At 40.0% G+C, this 21,225-nt stretch overlaps 1 protein-coding gene across 5 annotated transcripts; it reads right to left on the reverse strand.

Annotated features, from left to right (window-relative positions):
• Nucleotides 1–4,919: 4,919 nt before the first annotated feature.
• On the reverse strand, nucleotides 4,920–19,499 carry stk33 (serine/threonine kinase 33). Of its 5 annotated transcripts, none has more exons than XM_019276396.2 (14): nucleotides 19,275–19,496; nucleotides 14,136–14,252; nucleotides 13,535–13,648; nucleotides 13,289–13,393; nucleotides 13,004–13,142; nucleotides 11,054–11,139; nucleotides 10,298–10,385; nucleotides 9,410–9,485; nucleotides 9,219–9,331; nucleotides 9,001–9,086; nucleotides 8,842–8,914; nucleotides 8,327–8,490; nucleotides 7,505–7,588; nucleotides 4,920–7,130 (listed from the first exon to the last, which is right to left on the reverse strand). In XM_019276396.2, the coding sequence occupies exons 2-14, from the start codon at nucleotides 14,250–14,252 to the stop codon at nucleotides 6,930–6,932; spliced, it is 1,446 nt and encodes a 481-aa protein (XP_019131941.1). In that variant the 5' UTR covers nucleotides 19,275–19,496; the 3' UTR covers nucleotides 4,920–6,929. The 5 variants fall into 5 exon arrangements, with proteins under 5 accessions (XP_019131941.1, XP_027137683.1, XP_027137682.1 ...); XM_027281882.1 differs by lacking the exon at nucleotides 19,275–19,496 and adding an exon at nucleotides 18,824–19,207; XM_027281881.1 differs by lacking the exon at nucleotides 19,275–19,496 and adding an exon at nucleotides 15,022–15,143.
• Nucleotides 19,500–21,225: the final 1,726 nt, after the last annotated feature.

Genomic DNA, 21,225 nt, shown 5'->3' on the forward strand with positions numbered 1-21,225 from the left:
CACACTCATGTTGTAATAAACACAGTGCAGCCTGTTTGAATGCACTTATTGTCCGCAAGGACAAGTCCTAGGTACTATCATAATTGTGCTATTGATTATACATAACTCACTTTGTCTGATTATGATTACAATTTAATATTGACGTTCTGCGTGCGATGAATTCACTCTCCTGGTGTCAGTCTTGTTGACTCGTATGATCTATGATTCATCAATACCATTGATTCTCCCAAAGTTCATCCATCCATATGTGACTGGCACATCAGTATTTTACATAAAAAAGATTGAGGGGAGGCAATCTGCATGTCAGCAAAATGTCACCATAATTGAGCTTGGCTGATGTTATTGTCCCTTAACGAAGTTCTGACTGTTTTATAAACAGGGCTGGGACAAGAGGCATCAGTCACAAGGGAGACCAAGGACAAGAGTATCTTGCATTAAACAATAACGTCAGATGTGCCACGCTCACCTTCATATGGAATTTGAATGTACTCTATCTATCTATCTATCTATCTATCTATCTATCTATCTATCTATCTATCTATCTATCTATCTATCTATCTATCTATTGACACAGACACACCGCAGTAATGGCAGATGTGTTTACAGTTTACAGGACAAAAGGAGAACATGCAGTGTTACAATCGCACACAAGAATGACAGCACACTGAGGCTAATTGGAAAAGGCCTGTCACTGATTACAGACACTCGGCTTGTGTGGGTGCGTGTGCGTGTGTACACATGCCCCGTGTGTGCCTTGCGTGGGTGCAAGGCTATTCAGTCCACACATGCCCGGTGTATCTCTGGCAATTGCTCTGCTGGTGGACGCCGCTGTGACAGTGGGCTGCCCTCGGAGGTCTCTGGATATCCAGTGTAAATCCAGCCCAGTGGAGCTGTGAAAAAAGCTAATAATATGTTATTGCAGTCTGGGTCCCCCTGTCGCCTCTCCATCAGAGCACCACTGTCACCTTACACATGGACCGCGGTGTGATAATGGACAATAATGCGGAGTAGCTGAGAGTGAGAAGTCCAATCTGCCTCCTGAGTGGTAAAAGGGTTGGAGGAAAGCACACCCCATATGCTGTGTGAGAGCTCCTGACTCAGAGGCCGTGTGTCATCCTATCATGAACCTCTGGGCATCCCTTCCAATAGTAAGGAAAACTTCTGATTGATTATCTTATTCATGAACCATGATGGTTCAGTCCTGACAACAGAAGGCCTGTGTGGGTTTTTCTCAGTAAAACTCACTAATTGTATTCTTTCCCACTGAGAAGTGAGGCTAATTTGCGAATACGACTCTATAGTTTTGTTTTTGTTATCACACTTTTTTAGGCATCCAAACGCTTAAACCAGCCACACAGAGGACCGTTGCCTAATTGTTTCATCATGATGTGTTTATTCATATTTAATGTAGAAGCATTTTCTCCTGCAAAAACAGTCATTAGTGGGAGCTTCACAGAGAAATAAATACGCAGATGAGTGTTTAAATCTCTCAAAGAGAATCTCAAATCATGTTATCGCTACTGACTTCAGGCATGTTTGCAGTTAGAGAACCACTGCTGCACATGAGCTATTGTTGTGCTTTCTTTGTTTAGAACAAAGTTTTATGAAATAACCTTCAGAACATAAGTAACAACTCCGTTTTCAAACCTAAACATAATAACTATGCTTCCTTTGATCAAGCAAATGTTTCTGGTTTTGCTTACAGTGAAATATTTTCCCGTTGAGGATGTTAAAACACAAGCAGCAATAAATATAGAGGATATAAAAAACAAAGTGGTGCAACTTTTAGCCAGACTGAGGCCTCTAGTGGCAGCTGAAGGCAACATCCTCCCCATTAAAAGTTACCATGTCAGACAACAGTATGAGGGTTTAAGGATTATACTTGAATTTCATGATTGCCTTTACAATCTGTTATACATTGTACACACAGTGCATGTAGACTAAGCATCTCAGCGGCTGCAATATAAAGTTTAATGTACAATCTTATAGGTGTATATACTTGTAATTTCAATACTTGAATGAAGGCATTGTGAATGAAAAAACAGAGTTAGTTTCCAGTTGTCACAGTTTAGAGTAAATACACGCTAGCAAACTGTATAGAAAGTCATTTATTTGTAATTATTGTGATGTTGAGAGGGCACAGGGGGCATTTTATTTTCTGTCTGATGATTGAATTCCTGCCTCTCTCCTGTGCTGAGTTGTATTTCGGTGCGTGACCACGGGCTTTGTGGTTTTCCAAGCCTCATGGGACCAATTCCCATTATTTACTTGACTGTGACCCCGTATCGTGACCCCTCAAGTCTCTCATTCTCCAGAAGCCTACTTTTAAATTGCCCATCTAATGGCAACCTGCATTTTTACTGAACTGTAATGAATGCTCCAATTACACTGAAGGTGATGGAGGCGATTTTCCTATGATAGAAGGGGTGATTGGATCTCCCACACTCCATTTCACTATCTCACTGCTCTTCAGCCATTCCCACAGACCTGTGGTCAGCAGTAGCTGTTGGGAGGAAACTAAGCCTCCACTTGTGGTAATGCACCCTCTCAGTGTACTGCCAAGCTGTGCACCAATGAGGTGACTACAAAATTAAGTGCTTGAAATAAATGAATTCATTCTCGCAGAAATGTGTCAAATGACCTTTCCGCTGCTCATTACACATGGTGCACATTACACCAGAGAAATGCTCCTGTTGTCTGGGCCCCTTTGTTTCCCCCCCTCCCCTTCTCTCTGCCTTGTCAAAGGGGAATGGTAATTAATTGAAATCATTTCCATGTGTAAGGTTGTGTAGATCCCTCCTCAAGGTGTGTCAATGGGTCGATAGATATTTGGAGTGTATAGTGGAGTCAGGTGATAAGAACTCCAGTCATACTGTGCTAAATGACTGCCAAAGCTCCATAAAACCAATTCAAGGGCAGAGGAGTTTGAGGGCAGGAAGTAACAAAAAGAGAAAGAAGGGGAGGGAGGCGAGGGAAGAAGGAGGGGGGTGCATTGTCCCCAGCGGACGATATTCTGACAGCAGTGACGGTGGTCACTGTTTTGGATCACTCAAGGCTGGGCACATTCTTCATTTTCCAGCCTTTTTTTTCCCTCTGATTAAAAGGTTGTTTGTGAGGACTGAACAGTCTCCTTCAAGGTGGTATCCTCCTGCTTGACTGAATGCAGGGCATTTCACCCAGCTCTGTGCACAAGAGAGGAGAGCTTATCCTAATGCAGAGGCTGCCTGTCTGCCTGCCAAGGAGAGATGTGGCTTTAAGAGGCCCATACATGGTGTTGATTAGTTTTACTGAGCGGGTATGCAGAGACCAATAAATTAAATATGAATAAATTAAAAATGTACTCTAGCAGAAAATTGCTTGGAAAACAACCACCTCCCCATTAAAATATGTATAGTAATGCCTTTTATGTGAAGTAACTTGGGATTAGATATCAGTGTAAATTAACACGCCATCCAACCGTAGTCAAGAACTTTTCACTTTTAACAAGGAGTTATAAAAGAGGTATTTACTCCAGTGTGTTCAGTAATTAATTTGATATTCAAATGAGCTTACAGTATGTATTATAATTGCAAATATCCCAAATAAGAGTAGTCTTAAAAAAAGGGGGGTAGTGTCAACAAAGATTGATGAGGTTTGCTTTGAAATTGCCATCTGTTTCAAATGTTTACTTGAGGTGGGGCTCCCCCCCCCCTCTCTTCTTCTGTGGAAAATAGAGGCGTCATGGTTTCCTTCTGCCATTTGGCCATATGTATCTGCTTTTTTCCTCTCTTCTTTTGTGTGTGTGGGTGGGTGGGGGGGGGGGGGTGCAGCAGTGTACATGAACATACACACACAAACGCACACGCACACAAACATTGAAGGGGATCAGGAACATCAGCATGTGTGATGAGCTCCCACAGATAACGTCTCCGCAACATTTCCATGACATTGTAGCTGTGTTACCTCATTACCACAATGTCACAGCAGCAGTGTGAGGATGTTGTGTTTGGGGTGAGGATGGAGAAGAGGGTGTGTGGGGTGGGGGTGGGGGGGTTCAGCTGCAGGTATCGGGCCTCTGCAGATGAGCTGATTAATTAAAAGGAGCTCTATTAAGGTTATTAAGATGAACCCCCCCCCCTCACACACACACCCTATTCCTAGCACTCCTCAGTGGATAAAGGTGGATGGAGCAGAGGGGGGGCCGAGGAAGGGGAAGCATCCTTGCCTCCTTTGACATTAGCCTGCGTGCACCTACTTCACACGCCCCGCGACTCTCGCCACAAGTGCCTCTCTGCACCCCACCTTTGCAGGAGTGACACTCTCTTCAGGCTCCAAAATGGGGCTGCAGAGTTTTAATCCCTCCAGCCCGTCAACCCACCCACCCTTACTTCCATCTGTCAGGAGCGCTGTTGGAGGAAAGAGGGGGAGGGTTTGTGGGGGGCAGGGGGCGCATCCCTTGTTCCGTCCCGACGAATTTTCTAATTTCCTTTGCCTCCATGCTTTGTCCCAAATTCACGCCCCTAACCTATCCACCATACAGGCTCTCTAGTTCTGTCCCCCCTTCCCTCCCACCTCTTCTCTCTCTGTTGTTTTGGGCAAAGGAGTAAAAGTAAAACTGGAGGCTCCTGCTGGTTTGCAGCAATACAAAGTGACAGTTTTTTAACGGCATCTGAACCTACTGTCATCATACATGAAGACACTGATTCTTCCATATTCTCTTGATACGTTTCAATCCCTTTAAATTTATTCCATCTTGAGACATGTCCAATTTGCCGTGGGTCATATTCTACTTGCACAAATCATCAAATTGTTTCCCTATAATTAAGGAACAACAATGAGGACCCTATGCTGAAATCCCATCATATAAAAGACTGTCTAAACAGCCTTGCAGTGAGATACTCTAAAGAGAAAAGAAGTGTATCTAACTAGACGAATCATTGCTGTGTGTTTTTGTTCTTTATTTCTCAAATTATCTGCATACAAAAATCACATTTTGTGAATAAGACAGCGCCCAAACAGAAGCAACCACTTTGTTTGAACGGACCATCGAGACGTAACCATACAACATATTAATTGGTGACACATTACATGGACGTCACAGTTTTAATGGGCAGTGACTCGAGCAATCAATTGTAATTACACATCTCTCATGCACAAGACTAGGTAGTAAGCTTTAGGGGTAGCACTCTCCTGTCAGATTAACTCCAGGAAATTAATTCAGCAACTTACTACAGCTCCATCTGCTGTTTATACCAGTCTGAGTAAACCAAAGGCATACGGTTTGTCAGTAATGTTGCAGTCTATTTGGCAAGCAGCTTGAATCAAAGATAATTTACATGTCATTTGTTCATTCTCATAAACTGTAATAACTATTTTATTACAAATAAATCTAGAGACAAGAGTTTTGCACATCTACTCTACACGTCTAGGTCAGTATGTCTACCTGGATAGAAATTGATGAAGGTTAACATAGTGTGTCCACACTTTTAAGATGACTACTTCCCCCACCAAAATGTAGAAATACCTTCAAAGAATACATACTACATTTACACATGCACACTAAAACAGAGCCTGTGCATGAACATGGAGCCCCATTGTTGGCACTCATTCACTTCAAGATGCAAATGGGTGGATTTGAAATTCAGCCTCTGTGTGTTATGCTTGGCTACTTTAATGTTGTATCTATGCTGGGGATTATTCTCTCTACAGCGGAAAAACCTGTGCTTGAATGGCAGTGCCCTTAAAGTAGCTCCTACTGCTTTCAATGGCCTCCAAACGAGATTAGACCCGTGGCTGCCCTCGGTCCCAATCCTCTGCATTCAGATGGAGCGTAACCAGCCTGTGTGACAGTCTTTCTGTTTTGACACTGAGTGGGTGCAGTCACTGCATACAGGGTGTTTTGAATTGAGAGGTCAGAAGAGAAAAAAGAAAATCCTGTATGCTAACTTTGGTATTGTGAAACAATATCCAGGAAATGTTCTATACTATTTATGAGTATTCATTTAATTATAAAACAATACAAAAATATTTTGTCATTTTACTGAAAACTAAAATTGTTGTGTGTTCTCTGATATTTGGCACATCTTAAGTCATATATACATACAGCCACTGATTTAAAACAGCCTCAAGGTGTAATCACACATTTTTGACAATTGCTAAAAAAATTTTATGGAAATGAACAACTTGTCTATTTGCATGTTGAAAATATTCTGACAAGATTATTACATCTCTCTGTCGATAATGCCTTAAATTAACATTCATTCTTTACAAGAGACAAGACTATTAATTTCTATAAAGAAAATGAATACATTCACTGTGCATAATATAAATAGATATAATCTTGATAATGAGAATATATGCTGCTAGGTAGTAAGTAAATTACTAAATAACAGTTTTAATAAGGAATGAGCTGTGCTGCGCTCAAATCTCCTGGGTGGCTCTCTTTATTTGACTAACTCTGGCTTGCTGCTTTATGATAAAACCCTTTAATCAGACGTCACCGCTATTATCTGACAAACTCGTTCAATCTGTGTTTGCTGGCGACTTATGAGAAAAAAGTGTGAGTTTGTATTTGTGCTGCTGGATGTTTTCAAACTGTTGATTGTGTAACAGTAAGCACTTGTCCAGCAAGTTTCCCCACGCGGGGAACCCCTCAGACCAGTACACATTTACTTTGGCACGAGGCAGCACAACTGAGGCTGCAGGGGTCTTGGACTTCTTGTATTGTCATACCTGTGTATGAGGCCTACTTATTTGACACTGCTGCCACTGCTTTGTTGTCACCATAAAGGTTGCACCATTCACAGTAGTTTCGTTCACATCACTCCTAAATCACAGAGTTACACCAAATAAAATGTACATCGACTAATGTCCACCTCTAATTAGGTTTTTCTCTCTTGCATGCCCAAGTCCATTTGTGTTCTTTCAGGTTTTATGGCTCATTCTTTTTTCTATCCTGAAAGGGTACTGGTCTTACAGCCAGCTGGTGGTTTGCAGGGTCCAGCCCTACTTTTACTGGAGGTAGATGGTCTCTGGTCTCCTGTCTTACTGATATCAGAGGCCGGTTTCTGTCCTGTACTGACATCCTTCTTGTCCTGAGGCCTGCGCTGCTTTGCACTTGGCTGTGTGGAGGGTTTCACACCAGCATGAGACTGCAGGGATAAGATTCATATTCATCTTACATAACAGAATTAACAACCATGTTCATTTAAAAACAGCTGCATGGCTACACCTTTATTACTATTTTCTGTAACAGGTAAATCTGGCACCATCTAGTGGTGACTGAATATGAAAGGCAGTATGCAATATGAAACACAAAGGCAGTTTAACAAGTTTGTGTTTAAAATACAAACTGTAGTAGTTTATTTAGTGGTAGATATTTGTAGTTTTACATTTTTGATCAAAACCTGTAAAGGATATGTCCTTATGTCTGTGAGTGCTACTGGAAATATAATTCAATCCTAGAAATCAAAGAAAAAATTACAAGTTAACCTGAAAAGGTCAAGTTGTAGGATGATCAACAAACCTGTGCAGTGGTGGGCTGAGGTGGTCCTGGAGTCTCAGAGCGCTTTTTGTGCTTGTCCTGCTGAAGGCCACCACTCTCTTTATTCTTTATTCCAAGATATAAGGATAACACAAAGAGAGATGGGAGATCAATACCTGAGTCCATGAGCATACATAAGAGATAAGGGCTGACCTACAGAGTGAAGGTTTACATTGAATTCTGCTTTGTTTTGCTTTGGTTTGTTGTCCTCCTGTCTCTTTAACAATATGAGACTCACAATCATAATTATCACTTGGATATTGACATGAATGATATTTATGAATCAAAATGATAAATACAGTAACAAGGACACAGTATGAGCAAAATATTTGAATATTTATAACTACATGTGTAGCTTTATGGAGTCTGGTAGTTTAAAGTACTACAAAGTACCAATGCATAATCTAATCGAAGTCTGAACAATAAATTTAGCATTCTCCCAAGTTTTTTGCAGTTAATAATATCAATGGTATAGTTAATATGGTCCCACTTATGGACTACTTTTGTTGCTTAACAAATGAATTGGTGAAATTTTACCAGAGCCATTATGAATAATGGCCAAAAACTTCAATAACTCTGTAAAAACAGTTTTGCTGTAAATGCTGAGTTATCTACTTAATAGGATAATCTTAGTTAAAAATAAGATATTTACCACAAGTTGTAAATATAACAGTTCTTAAATAAATAAGTAGAGGCTTGACAGCTTTTAAAATATCTGGGAGTCATATTGATTTAGAGATCTGAATAAGACACACGTAAGGTGAGTTCAACTTGTAGAGCTGTGATTAAACACACATACAGTACCGGTTTGGTGGATGTGGTGCAGTAGCCGGTGTCTCTCTCAGGACTAAGCTTAGTAGTACGTCTCCTGCAGTTGCTGGCAGTTTCTGTTGAAGCTGCCCCAGGTACCAGGGCGGGGTCCAGTGTGTCTTCAGGAGAGGCAAGGGACAGGTCCTCCAGAGTCTGTGCTATAGTGGACGATTTTAAAATAACATCAACATCAAGTATGCTCGCGTGTCTTTGGTTCATCTCTCCGTCTCTCTCGTTCCACCCTTCCTCTCCCTCTCTGCTCCTCAGAACTTTGCACCGTATGATTCTCCAAATGCCAATGCCAGTTAAAGAGACTCATGGCACACCATACATAATCAAAAACACACAATTAACAGCAAAGTAATAAAACATCATTATGATCAACAAGTAAGACAACAGGGCCTCCATTTCGTGCATCATTTTTCTACACTGGAACATCTTGTCATATATTATTGCTTGCAGTGTTGTCAATTAATTTCCATTAGGATAAGCCTTCGTCATTGTCTTACTCTCTTGCTGTTCTAGGTGGTGGCGCATCATCTCCAGCACATTGGACGGTATAGCAGGCACATCAGTGTCGCCCTGTTGGACAAAGCACGCCATCAGAGCTCCTCATGTGACTCATTTGGTGAAGTTTATGAATGCAGCTGGAACAATCAGTGCCTTACTGTGATCCAGGGGTTTTCTAGTAGCTGATTAGCAGATATGCGGTACGCAGGGTCTACCTTCAGAAGGCAAGTCAATAGATTTTTTGCTGTTGAGACAGACTCAAGCCAGTTGGTGAGTTTGTTCGTAACAATGTGAAGAGAGAAACTGCATGTATGCAACAACTATTTCTGCTTTTATGCAGGATTACATTTATTATTTATGTATTATTGAGTGTCACCTGCATCACTGACTGTGGCCCAGATGGTTTGAGTGAATCTGACTTCTTTGTTCATGATCTCCTTCAGTAGGTTTGACTTTGTTTTGGACACAAATGGGGGCTCCCCACATAGCCTACAGGGACACAGAGCTCAGACACATGTATTCACAGCATAAATGTATATATGTATGTGTATGTGTCAGTGTACTTACAACATATACATAACGACTCCTATGCTCCAAACATCACACCACTGACTGTAGCCACGACCGCTCATCATTTCAGGTGCTGAAATTCACACACATGCACAAGTTCTTTGTCTGAAATATGGTAAACGCTATTTAAAACTATTTCTTCACCACCGGTGGTGGTACTGAGCAACAGTTCATCGTGTTATCAGCACATTCACAAGGACACACATGCACACTATGAGCACAGAAGCAGTAATGCATATCTACAGCCTGTGGCAGTAATGAGCCATAAAAGGCAGCAATGCAAGTGGAGGAGAAGACTGCAAGCTGAAACAATGCAGGTTTCACAAAAAAGTTTTTATCAATGCTTTGCAGGTCGGTTATGATCAGCATGCAATCTGCAAGGTAAAAATGTTGAGATTCAGTGTGTATCTTTGAAGTGCTGAATGTATTTCCAGTCTTATAAGACATTCACAAAGCCATTTTTTTTAATACTTTGAAACATGAATTGTTTATATCTATGTTAACAACAATTAGCAGTCTTCTTCATTCATGTCTTTTCTTGCCCATTGTTACATGTTTTGGCACATCACACTGATTCAAAGCACCATTAAATCATCAATAACTCTGCAACGTACATTTACATAATAACAAGTGTAGATATAAAAATGTATTGATACATTCCACATGCTAAATTAGAATTACACTCACTGCTTACAAAATTAAAAACCACTATGTGTAGCATCTTTAAAAAATACCATCTTTAGCTTTAGGTCAGTGGTAGAGCCAAAAACATACTGTGGCAGATGGCAAGGCATGCTGCTAAACCACTCATTCAAACTTAGAGCTCTATCCCTGTGGTCATCTGTGTGGCCTACTAGCGTGCTGTAGGAGATACAGGTGTCATACCCATATAGATAAGAGTCCCACAGGTCTCCGTCATTATGTTCTCAATCCCTACACCACCTGTCTGCACCGATAGTCCAAAGTCTGTCACCTAGGTAGAGAATAGCGCTTCAGAAAAAGGTGATACAAATAAACATGATTTAGATGTGCTGACAGAACCCATATTAAATTCTTTGTTTGCTTTTGTCAGGGAAACAAGGTTGGAGCGTGAGCACTAACAATGATCTTTGACGATTTACACCAACAGCAACATGCTGTAGTTGTTACGGCTGTACGGGTCCACATATTTGCAAAGGGATGTCACGTTATTATAAAAGCCACAAATACCAAAAACACGAATAATGCGAAATGAAAGCCATTTATTCTGTGCCATGACAACACTTTCTTACAACGTGTACAGTACATGGTTGTTTGTGTGTTTGTGTTTGTCAAAGAAAGAGAAAAACAGAGAGCGACTGGGGCGTTTATGCTGTTGGTCTAGACTTGTTTTAGCTCGCACACCAGGTATCTGCTTTGGCTGGCTCCTTGTCAATGTGTGCACCACGCTGTGCTCAGCTGGTTATTTATTTAAAGATACAGTTGAGTCTCTCTTTGTAAAGGTGTATTATAAAGGAAGACCAGAGGGAGTCTGTCATAATGAGGTAGTATAGCCATTGCTAAATATAGAGGAGATAGCAGGGGAGGGAAAAAAGTGCCCATCAGAGGCTTGTACTTGTCCAACAGAGAATGCATAAGAAGCAGTTTGTGTCACTGTCTTACCTTGATATTAATTCTGCCATTATCATCCTCATCAGGAAAATTTTTCACAAGAATGTTCTCAAGTTTCAAGTCCCGGTGCACTATGTCTGTAAGATGTGAGGAGGAAAACTTTTACACACAAACTCCTAGTTGAGTTAGATATATAAATCAGAGGGCAGATGTCCTCACAGGAATTAATAAAGACTAACTAAACCAAAGTAAGCGGTTTCATGGATTTGGCCAGTTGAACATACCCATGTTCTGAAAATTCACAAAATATGGTATCTGCTGAGGACACAGGTGTTTTCTTCTTTTCAAAATATTTTGGTGCCTTGTCTCAAATGATATGTCACGAATTCAGAGTCAGAGTGGAAGTATTGAATAAAATGAAGTCTGTGATCAGAGTTAAGTGCAACATATATTTACTAATGTCAGTCACCAAAATAAACTATGTTTTCACACGCTCACACAGTGATCTGTTTACCTCACCTACAGTAGGCCAGGCTGAAGGGCCTCGTTAACAAAACTTGGTGGAGTGAGAGAAGGCAGGAGTAAAAATACAATTGCCCCAGGCAGTCCTTTTCACTGCACTGTTTGAAGCAACCAATTATAAAATCCAGCAGTGTTGATGGTGTGTGAAAGGTAAGTTAGACCAACTGGTGTGCACAAAACAAACACATGAAAATGTTCTTTTTTCCTTCATTCATTTAAAATATTTTGTTCAAGAATTTCTGTTTTCTGATGTCTTTACTTAATATTTATTTATACTGTAAATAACAATTAACCATTTTAAAATATACTCACTATTGCATTGCATTTCTTACCATTATTTATTATAATAAAGATAAGAGGAAATGACATAATAATTACCAATTCTAACACAATTTTTGGTGCCTTATGTTGCAGTAATCATTACTCTGGTAACTCACTGAAAAACCGTGCCGTTTCCTAAAACAATTGGATCTTCACTTTGGTAGTTTTACATGCACAATGTATCGTGCTGTTACCGGCATATGTTTGTATGAAGGCTCAACACACAGCTGAGCATCAGTACATCTAAGACGGATATCTGAAGCAGCTCAGGCTGACACAGAACAACAAAAATGTGATAATCTGAGACCACGGGTACAAATAAACTGAGGGACTTTCCGTGGTTGGTCATTTGACAAAAAGCTTCCTGGCTCATTCATTAGTATCATTGGTCTCAGCAGAGGTGACTAAAACCAGCACAGAGGGACTTTCCATGCGAAAGCACACCTATTAATCAGTATTGCTCCCTCCCCTGTTGTAAATTAGTCATTAGCCACATGTAATGACGCCTCATTGTCAGGCGATGTCCTGAATTACCTCTAACCACAGATTTCACCATTAAAAAGGAAACAGCATTTCCAAATAAAACACATGGATTTAATTAAAATGTTTATGGTCTTTTCTTCTCCTAAAATTTGTTATTTGTAATTTATTATTACTCGTTTATCAAAATGAGCCACATTTCTATAATGACTGAAAGCCTTAATGGCAAAGAACACAGCCCTATTAGAAATTAACTGAAGCACACTTTATTCAAAACACAGCATGAACCAAATCACATGTGTGTTTTCTACAGTCAGCCTATGTACTTAATTAAAAATTATAAAATGTCTTATATTAAAACATGATCCTATGCTACATATTCCACGCTAGAGTGTAATTATAGTAAGAGCATTAAGTATATAAAGTAACTTTACAGCTGAATAGCACAGTTTCATATGTCTTAAATAAGTTTCAACTGTAACAGTAACCACACCTGGGTGTCACACCAACCCGTACACACTCCTATCAGTGATTTCAGTGTACAGTGAACACACTACACCTACATCACCACAGCAAGGCGACGACTCCAGTCACTGGAGATCATCAAAAACTAGATTCCCAGCTGCCGTTGAGATGATTTCAATTCTATCAAAATGTCAATCTGTAGAGGGACATTACCTCTTTTGTGAAGGTAGACAACGGCGTCAGCTAAGCTACAGATGATATGCCTCGTCTCGTCCTCTGTAAAGAACTTTTTCCGTCGCAACAGCTGCTTCAGTTCACCTCCAACGCACAGCTCAGTGACTAAATAAATCATCTAGAAACAAGCAGAGAAAATGCATCTCACCATACAGTCAGTTTGCTTATCAGTGATATTTATGCAGAAACACAGCAATAGGAGATTATGATATGTGAAATGCATGACACGTAACTCACTCTCTTAATCAGGCTTGCGGCACTCACCTTGGCTGTTTCGTAGATTTCCTTGAGTTGTATTATATGAGCATGATTCACTTGTTTGAGAATGTTTATTTCGTGCCCCAGCAACTGGACTTTCGAACTTCCTGCCTGGAGTGACAGAAGGTCAGATCACAGCGGATGGAGTTTAAGCGTGGTTATGAACACTTATTTCTCTCCAAATATTAAAGTCTCTTATCCATGCAACACATTAAAAAAGAGGCTTCCCACAGGAATGCCAAATGCACTCACCGCTGGTCTGCAAACCTCCTTAATAGCCCATTTTGTCTGTGTCTCAATGTGGGTGGCTTCATAAACAACTCCGAAGCTACCTTGACCCAATTTCCTTCCAAATTTATATATTTTCTATGGGCATAAGAAAGAACACATTAATACATCTCTAATCTACACTTTAAGATTGATTCACTGTTTTGGGTTAGACATTATGTCTCAGCTCAAGACCTGAATTCTGAAGGACATCCTAATTTCAAGATCTCTGAAAAAACTGAAAGTTTTCAGGTCTCTGGAGGTGCAGAATATAGTATTTCTAATCAAGTTACAAATGATTAAGTTGCTGCTGCAGTTCGTTCGATCTCAGGTCTAATTAACTTGATCATTATCTGTGTGCATGCAAGGCTGAGCATGGGCTGCTTTGGATTTGGCAAAGGCAGTCAAAGTCCCCAATGGGGGGGGGGGGTATACAGCAGCAAAGTGAAGTTTGAGCCTCTTCTGGTGCAGACAGAGTGTACTGCAGAGGTTACCAGTGAGTATGTGTGATTTCTTCAGTGGTGGGGCCCATAGCAACAACACAGGACAGGACTGTAGAGGAATCATGTAGAGAAGCTGTCCATACCCTAAGGTCAGCATCATCGTCCAGGCGTATTAAAGGCACATTCCTCTCCGATGTGTTCCTGCTGGTCCATACGGACACCATGTTCATGCCTAATCCACCAACATCTGTTTGTGTCATCTAGAGATGGAAGGAGAGGGTGGTCATTATCTCTGAAATTCCACGTCAAATCATGGAGTGATGGGGCTGTCCGTGAGGAAAGAAATCCTTGGATGACAAATAATGACTGCATTCCTTTGACTAATCAATTACAACGACTAATCAGTTATTTTATTAGAATAATCTGTAAAACAATTTCCCCGGTATTGTTATTATTGCAGATGAATGCAGTCATGACTAATTAGTCACCACCTCACTGATAAGATAACATTTCTCCAGAAACATTCAGCACACAAAAATGAACAGTTTCCATTGTGTCAGTATTTTAAATTAAGCTACCTATAAATATTCTGTAATACATGCAATCATCACGCATGTAACTAAATATTTTTGATTGAAGCGTATTTTATTATATCTCGTTAATTCAAGAAATATACACATGAAGAAGTAGTGCACAGAATTGATGAATCTTTTCCTCTCGTCTAACTCCAAACTGCAGTCTGCGCTCGAACCCAAATTAACTTTAAGCACAATTTATCCAGCTTGAAAAACAGTCTCTAAAGACAAATTAAATGTAAAGCAGTTATCAAGTGGTGACTGGGAGCGATGGAGTGCATCAACCACATGCACAGCAATTAATTATTAACAAGGAAGCGGTGTCTTTAACCTCTTCACTCTGACGCATTATTTTAGCCCTGGCAGGGCTCTCATAACAGGCCTGTCTCTCCCATTATCTCCCATCTATTTTCCAATCAAAACGATTGTGACAGCCTCTGGAAATTCCATTCACCTCAATCATAGCTCATTTGTGGAAGACAGAGGGATGTGATGAGTGTATCACTGGGGACTTGGAAGTGACTGGAGGAAGGGGGATCGTGTGTGCTCCAGGTGTCTCTGACACAGAAGTGTTTAGTCTTTAGCCCCAGATGCCCCGATGCAAAGGAAATGGGATACAAGGGTCAGGTTAGGGTAAGAAGCCTGACCTAAAGTCTGTGTAAAGTAAGAGTATGTGTTCTGTGAGTTAGACCAAAGAAGAACGTGTTATTAACCACCAGGCCAAATTTGAATGATTAAATATATCGACAAGTTTATGAAATCAGGTAAAAATGAGCAGTATTCTCAGCTCCAGGACTGTGGGGGCATGCCCGCTGAATGAAGTCACGCCCACTTGTGGGAGCAGTCAAGCAGCCAGTTTGAAGCGACTGAAACATGTCAGAAGAGTTCAGAAAATGACATGACTACTGTAACTTTGAAACACTCTGAGCGAGATGAATTCATCTGTATCTCTCTGCTAGGGGTTCATATTTTCCAACATATGTCATGTATTTTGAAAGAAATCTCAGAATTGCCTTTACACGGACTCTCTAGACCTGTGCTTTTTATGCCTTTTCACTAAAACAGAAGCTTTCACCCAACCACAAACCCAAAATCAAAGAAGAGCAAAACATTACCCCCAAAATGATCAAATTGAGTTTAAAAGCACACACACATTACTGCATTTAAACACTGATCAATACACTGTACACAGTACCTCTACTGTCAAGTTAAAACATCTTGCATTTAGTAAATGCCACTGACAAAAAACACAAATCTTTTTTACCCACCTGTGAGGAACTTAACCAAGAGGGTTGACTGTATTAGGCAATTTCTCACAAATCCCACCACTCTTTGGTGGAGTTGACACAAAAAAACACTCAAGAATCACAAATAAAGTGACAAGGACATGCTGCTTTCCTGGCTCGAAACTTCTAAACATGAGCATTTGTGTTTGTTGCATGACCAAATAGCTGGAAATACAATCAGGGTTTAAACCTCTCAGCAGTGGTGGGCAAGAGTTGTGGCCCTGCACTGTGCTGAAGCCTAAAATGTCTTCCATTAAGGCTAAAATCTCTGTCCAGGTACCTGTACATTAGTAGTAGTACTAACACTTGAAAGTTCAAAACATCCTTGAAAGATTCAAGTCTGCTTTCTCCCCCCTTTTTACTGACTTGATTAAATCAGAGTTACAGTTCATCTTTGATTCTCATATAAAGATTGACCCGAGAATAATTATTAACTAGGTCAAATAATGACTAAATAGTAGAAGACAGCACGAATGAACAATGTCAATTCAAGATGGTGTTCGTTCACACACAGACATGCTTGAAAGATGAGCAAACATCAGTACACACCCCAACCAACGGCAAGGACACGCAGGATGTGGTCAACCTTTTACATTCAGTTTGCCTCATCTCCAGTTTCAGCAGGAAGTAATTAGAGCCGACGGCTCGTCATGAGTCAAGCCTGTACTTGCCTCATCACTCCATCTTTCTGTCAGACAGCAATTTCTTGTCTATTTACACTACTCAGTGAATACATATACGTAGTACCTAATGACCGGGAAGGTGAGAGATACTGTCTAAGAACTAAGCACACAGAATCAATGTCACTTTGGAACAAAGAGAGCATGGACTTACAAAGGATGACTTCGATCCCGAGCAATTTTTCTTCCCTTAAACCTGCTTGTCTTTCTTTAACTCAAGGTAATGTATGTATAGCGTTCCCCTCACCCTTAAGGTTACTGACACTAGCTCAGAGAGGCTGCAGAGTTTTTTACATTGTGCACTACAGATGTTGAGTAGGACAAGCTAATTTCTACGGTAAATACTGTTCTTTACAGGGCAAATACAGCCGCTGCTGATCTACCAGTTTACTGTTTAGGCATGAAACAATTTGTCAATTAATCAATCAGTCGATTGACATTGAATTGATCAACATCCACCAAAACATCTCATTTCAAAAACAGCTGTTCCCTACTCCAACAAGGATTTTAATAAAAACTCTGCCTCCACTCTAAACTCTCATACAGTACCCACCTTTCTTTTTCTCTCTAGTAATCCAGTGATCATCATCTATCGTATGATATGATATGCTGCTTACATTGCGAACTGAGTCATGGCACCATGCAGTGGTGATTAAGGTGAAGCGACTGTTAATTAAACGTTTCAGTCAATTATCCAAAAGAAATGAATTTTTTCTGGTTTCACTCTTCCAAATGTGAAGATTTTCTGCTTTTCTCTCTTCATATAAATGTAAATTGAACATCTTTGAGTTGGTGACTTTTGTCCAGGTGAAACTAAATATGTGAGAATATCACCTTGGGCAGTGTGAAACAACATTTTCCGGCACTTTATGGACTAATCCGTGAAAATAAATCTCAACAAATTAATAAATGATAGAAATAATTGTTTGCAGTCCTAATGCTGTTTTTCAAGAAAGTGCTGACAGAAAAGTCAGCACTAGTATATCTCGACCAGACTGTCAAGATACATTTCAATTAATGTGCAGGGCCTTCAGAAGTTTGCTTTCTTTAATGGCATAACTACTAGAATAAATTAGGCTTAAGCTGCTCTCTAATGACAACGCCTCTAGCTGTAACAGGCAGCCGCTAAAATATCCTGAAAAATTAAACAAAAACAGAATCTTACTAACTGCAATTAAAATATAAACTGCTATCCGTTTTGCTTGAGCCCAAATATTACACTTTCCTCGTGTGAAACTTAATCATTTATTGACAGCTTGGCTTTGATGACAAATGATAAACTTCACAGTCTTAATGAAGCGTGGAATTACATTACCTGATGAGGCAAGAAATTGCATGTTTAGAATGCAAATATAGAGCCCATCTACTTTACTAAGTTATGAGGTGAATCCTAATATGCAGAGAGATTATCAAAGCTTGTGGCCTAAATATAATATACCAAGAACACATCGACATTAAGCCATTAAAGCATGCAACAGACTTACTAAAGAGCAGCGGAAATATGCTACATCTGACAGCCGATGGGCCGCGGGGCTGACAGAAAGGAGGTGCTTTACGGCGCTGTTCCTACACCAAGACAAGTAATGCATGTAGTGTCCCTGTAAACAAATCATTTAAAGGCCCCTCCAAGAATTGCTTCTTTCTCCAGTGGTCATGTTTGATAAGTGTCTATTGGCAAGAAAACACGCTTTGCCAAAAGGAAGCAAAAGATCATATTCTGCCATTTGCTCAGAGGCACTCCACATGTTGCTAGGAGATAAGGGCCAACAAATTCAAATTTTCCCTCATTGGTTTAATCCTGGTTAAGGCTAATCTCTGCCCTTGCTGGGCTCAGCCTAGAAGCTGGGAGAGAGCAGACATCTAGAAAAATGTAGGCCATAGCAGAAACAAGAACAAATCAAATTCATTTCAATGACAACCTGGGAGAGAACTCAGCACATTCATATCAGAGTACACACACATGTCCAGTTATGAATCATTCATTGTCCAAGTGCCGAGCTGATAACGCTGACAATCTTTTACTAAAAAAAAAATGTTTCTTTTTATCCTGTACATCCTGAACAAAATATGCAGACAACATAACCTTTATGACCATGACAGATTTTTAAAAAGGATGACAAATGTACTAAAAGAATTTAAAACAAATGTTTTAGACACATTATTGGACATGGACTGCTCCAGTTAGGTTAGCATTAACTTAAACTAATTAGTCGTTTCACCTATATGGATCAGTGAAGGTATTTCCGTGCTCTGTAATGTTGCAGATCTGTTTGCGGTTCGTGTTAATTACCTCTCAGCAGCTTCTGCTTCATCTGAGACACTTCAATCTCCTCACGTACGTCACGTTAGCAGAAATCTTTATTAACTGAACCACATGAGCAAGCTAACACTAATAGAGATAACTAGTTAATTAAGAAAAAAGCCCGGGATATTCTAACGCAGGACAAAGACAGCCCATGAGACTGATACTCTGTCCGGTCACCTGCCATGTAAAAAAATAAGTTAATACGACTCGAGATAAAAACATGAAAACAACGTTTAATCTGACTCTGTAGCTAACTGTGAGGTAGCGCTGCCCATAGCACGCGTTGTCATGGCAACGAAACATGAAGTTGCCCCTAACGTTTTCTCTAAACGAGACACAAGCGGGAAAAAAAACAAAAACAAAAACAAAAAAACGACACCGATATAAATGTACTTAAAGCTGCTGCTGTTAGAAAAAGTCAACAAAAGTTTGTTACCTCTCAGCAGAGATCATTTTCATTCCTGCACGGTGGTCTCCACACAAAAAACTTTTTCGGCGAGTGACTAGAGAGAGCGAGGAGGGACAAAAAAAAAAAAACCCAATGAATGGACAAGGGCTTCGCCTAACTCAGGGTCTTGCAGCGCCCCTGGTGGTTCATGAGAGTCGACCAACTTTTAAGATAAACGTGACCACGACAGGACTTTCCAGAATTTCCAGTTCCAGCACAATAACAACCATAACTTCTTTCATGTATGAGCGGATGGAGAATCAGTTTTTTCTCTGTGGCAAGCCTGGAAGTTAACTGGTCCTTAGTCTCCATCTAGTGGACAAAACTGGCTGTTAGTTGTTAGTGTGGAGAGGGGAGGTGGGTCAATCTTTAGTCTAAACTCTTATTTTGGCAGCCTGAACTTTAATCTTGACATGACATTTAACGGCACCCTAGCAAACTATATTTTAATTGTGTCTACTAGACTAACATGTGCTTTTCAGTAGGTCTGCTACATGCAGCTTCCTCATTTTCTTTGCATTAAGAAATGAAAGCATGTTGCATTGTACTACTCACTGCACAATGATTAATTTGTGATCTTTAGACATAAGCAGTCTGTAGTCTTCTGTTAAACCAGGGCACTTGTCATTAGGCAAAGTTAATCAAACATGCAAGATGTCATTCAATTTCATTAAAATTGACATTTTGAAATGCTCAGGTTACCAATACAAAATGCCTGGACTATCCAGATGAACAGTGTGTTAAGTTACAAACATGATTTCCTTTATCAGACAGATTTCCGCCTTTTACCAAACATATGATTGATGAGTTTGGCCATGGTCTTGGAGCCACTGTGTCGTCTGCGGTCTCCACAGTGTTTACAGTTCTCCATCACTTGACGGATGATTTTTGGGAAGAGGTTGGATGTGAATCTCCAAGAGCCCTATTGCTTTTTATTTGCCGTGGTTGTTGCAGATTAAATTGCTGAATGGTGTGTTTTGAAATGACTCATTTTCTCTGGATATGAACCTCTGCTGGGTATTTACAGTAATACAAGTTCACTGTGTGGCACGGTTTGTCTCATATTTTCTCCGCTGATCTCAGCAGCTTAGAGATTCCTGTCACATTCAAGACAAGTCAAATTGGCTTCAATCTGCACACATTACATTTATTACATTTACAATGTATAAAGGAAATATGTAATAAAGTAAAATTGGTGGAGGTACCAGCCCAATATAGGTATGTTTTTAAGAGCTGCATAGCATGGACTCACTTCCAAACCAGTTGGAAGAAGAAGAAAGAAGTCCAGTTAACACTCCGGTTAAAATTTCAGAGTGGTGCTGTAAAGATGATCATTCTGCAAGACAATTAAGACAACTTGAACCTAATGAGTAATTATCTAACAGTATTTTATTCATGGTAAATTGAAAGTGTGTTGTGTGAGAAACAGGTGAATGCTCAGCAGACAGCTCCTCTGTGTCAGGAAACAAGAGTGAACCACAAATTTCCACTGTGTGGTATAGGGTTAGATTACAGTTACAGTATATGGCTGACCTCTCAGGTGTTCCTCACCCATGCTGAGGGCCACAGGGCTTCTCCTTCAGTTTTCTGACATTTTAGTTAGGTGGAGAGGTAAAAAGACACACCGTAGTAAAAACAGAACATCACAAATTACAAAGTTTCTGCTGTGACATCTCACATCAATACCATATGCTTACATTATGAAACATATAGTCTAAAGAAACTCTGAAGCCACAAACTGTAACAAAGGTGTGGTAGATTTTCACACAAAGTGATTTTTTTGTTTATTTATTTACTGTATGTTGAAAATGAACAGCCATTATTTATGTATATATTTTATGTAGGCTATTACCTGATAGTAAAAGTGTCATGTTTTTGTATTGCACTTTTCTGTGACAGTGTTTACAATATGCTTAACATAAATGTAAAGCAGGGACTA

Source organism: Larimichthys crocea, chromosome VIII, assembly GCF_000972845.2.
Source record: "Larimichthys crocea isolate SSNF chromosome VIII, L_crocea_2.0, whole genome shotgun sequence".
NCBI lineage: Eukaryota > Metazoa > Chordata > Actinopteri > Sciaenidae > Larimichthys > Larimichthys crocea.

What these genes read in the sequence shown, in the direction of transcription:
- stk33 (XM_027281881.1), bottom strand. An exon ending in TGTCTACCTTCACAAAAGAG is followed by an intron (nt 11,140 to 13,003) that starts GTAATGTCCCTC and finishes CACATCTTACAG; the next exon opens with ACATAGTGCACCGGGACTTG. An exon ending in ATGGCAGAATTAATATCAAG is followed by an intron (nt 10,386 to 11,053) that starts GTAAGACAGTGA and finishes TTCTCTACCTAG; the next exon opens with GTGACAGACTTTGGACTATC.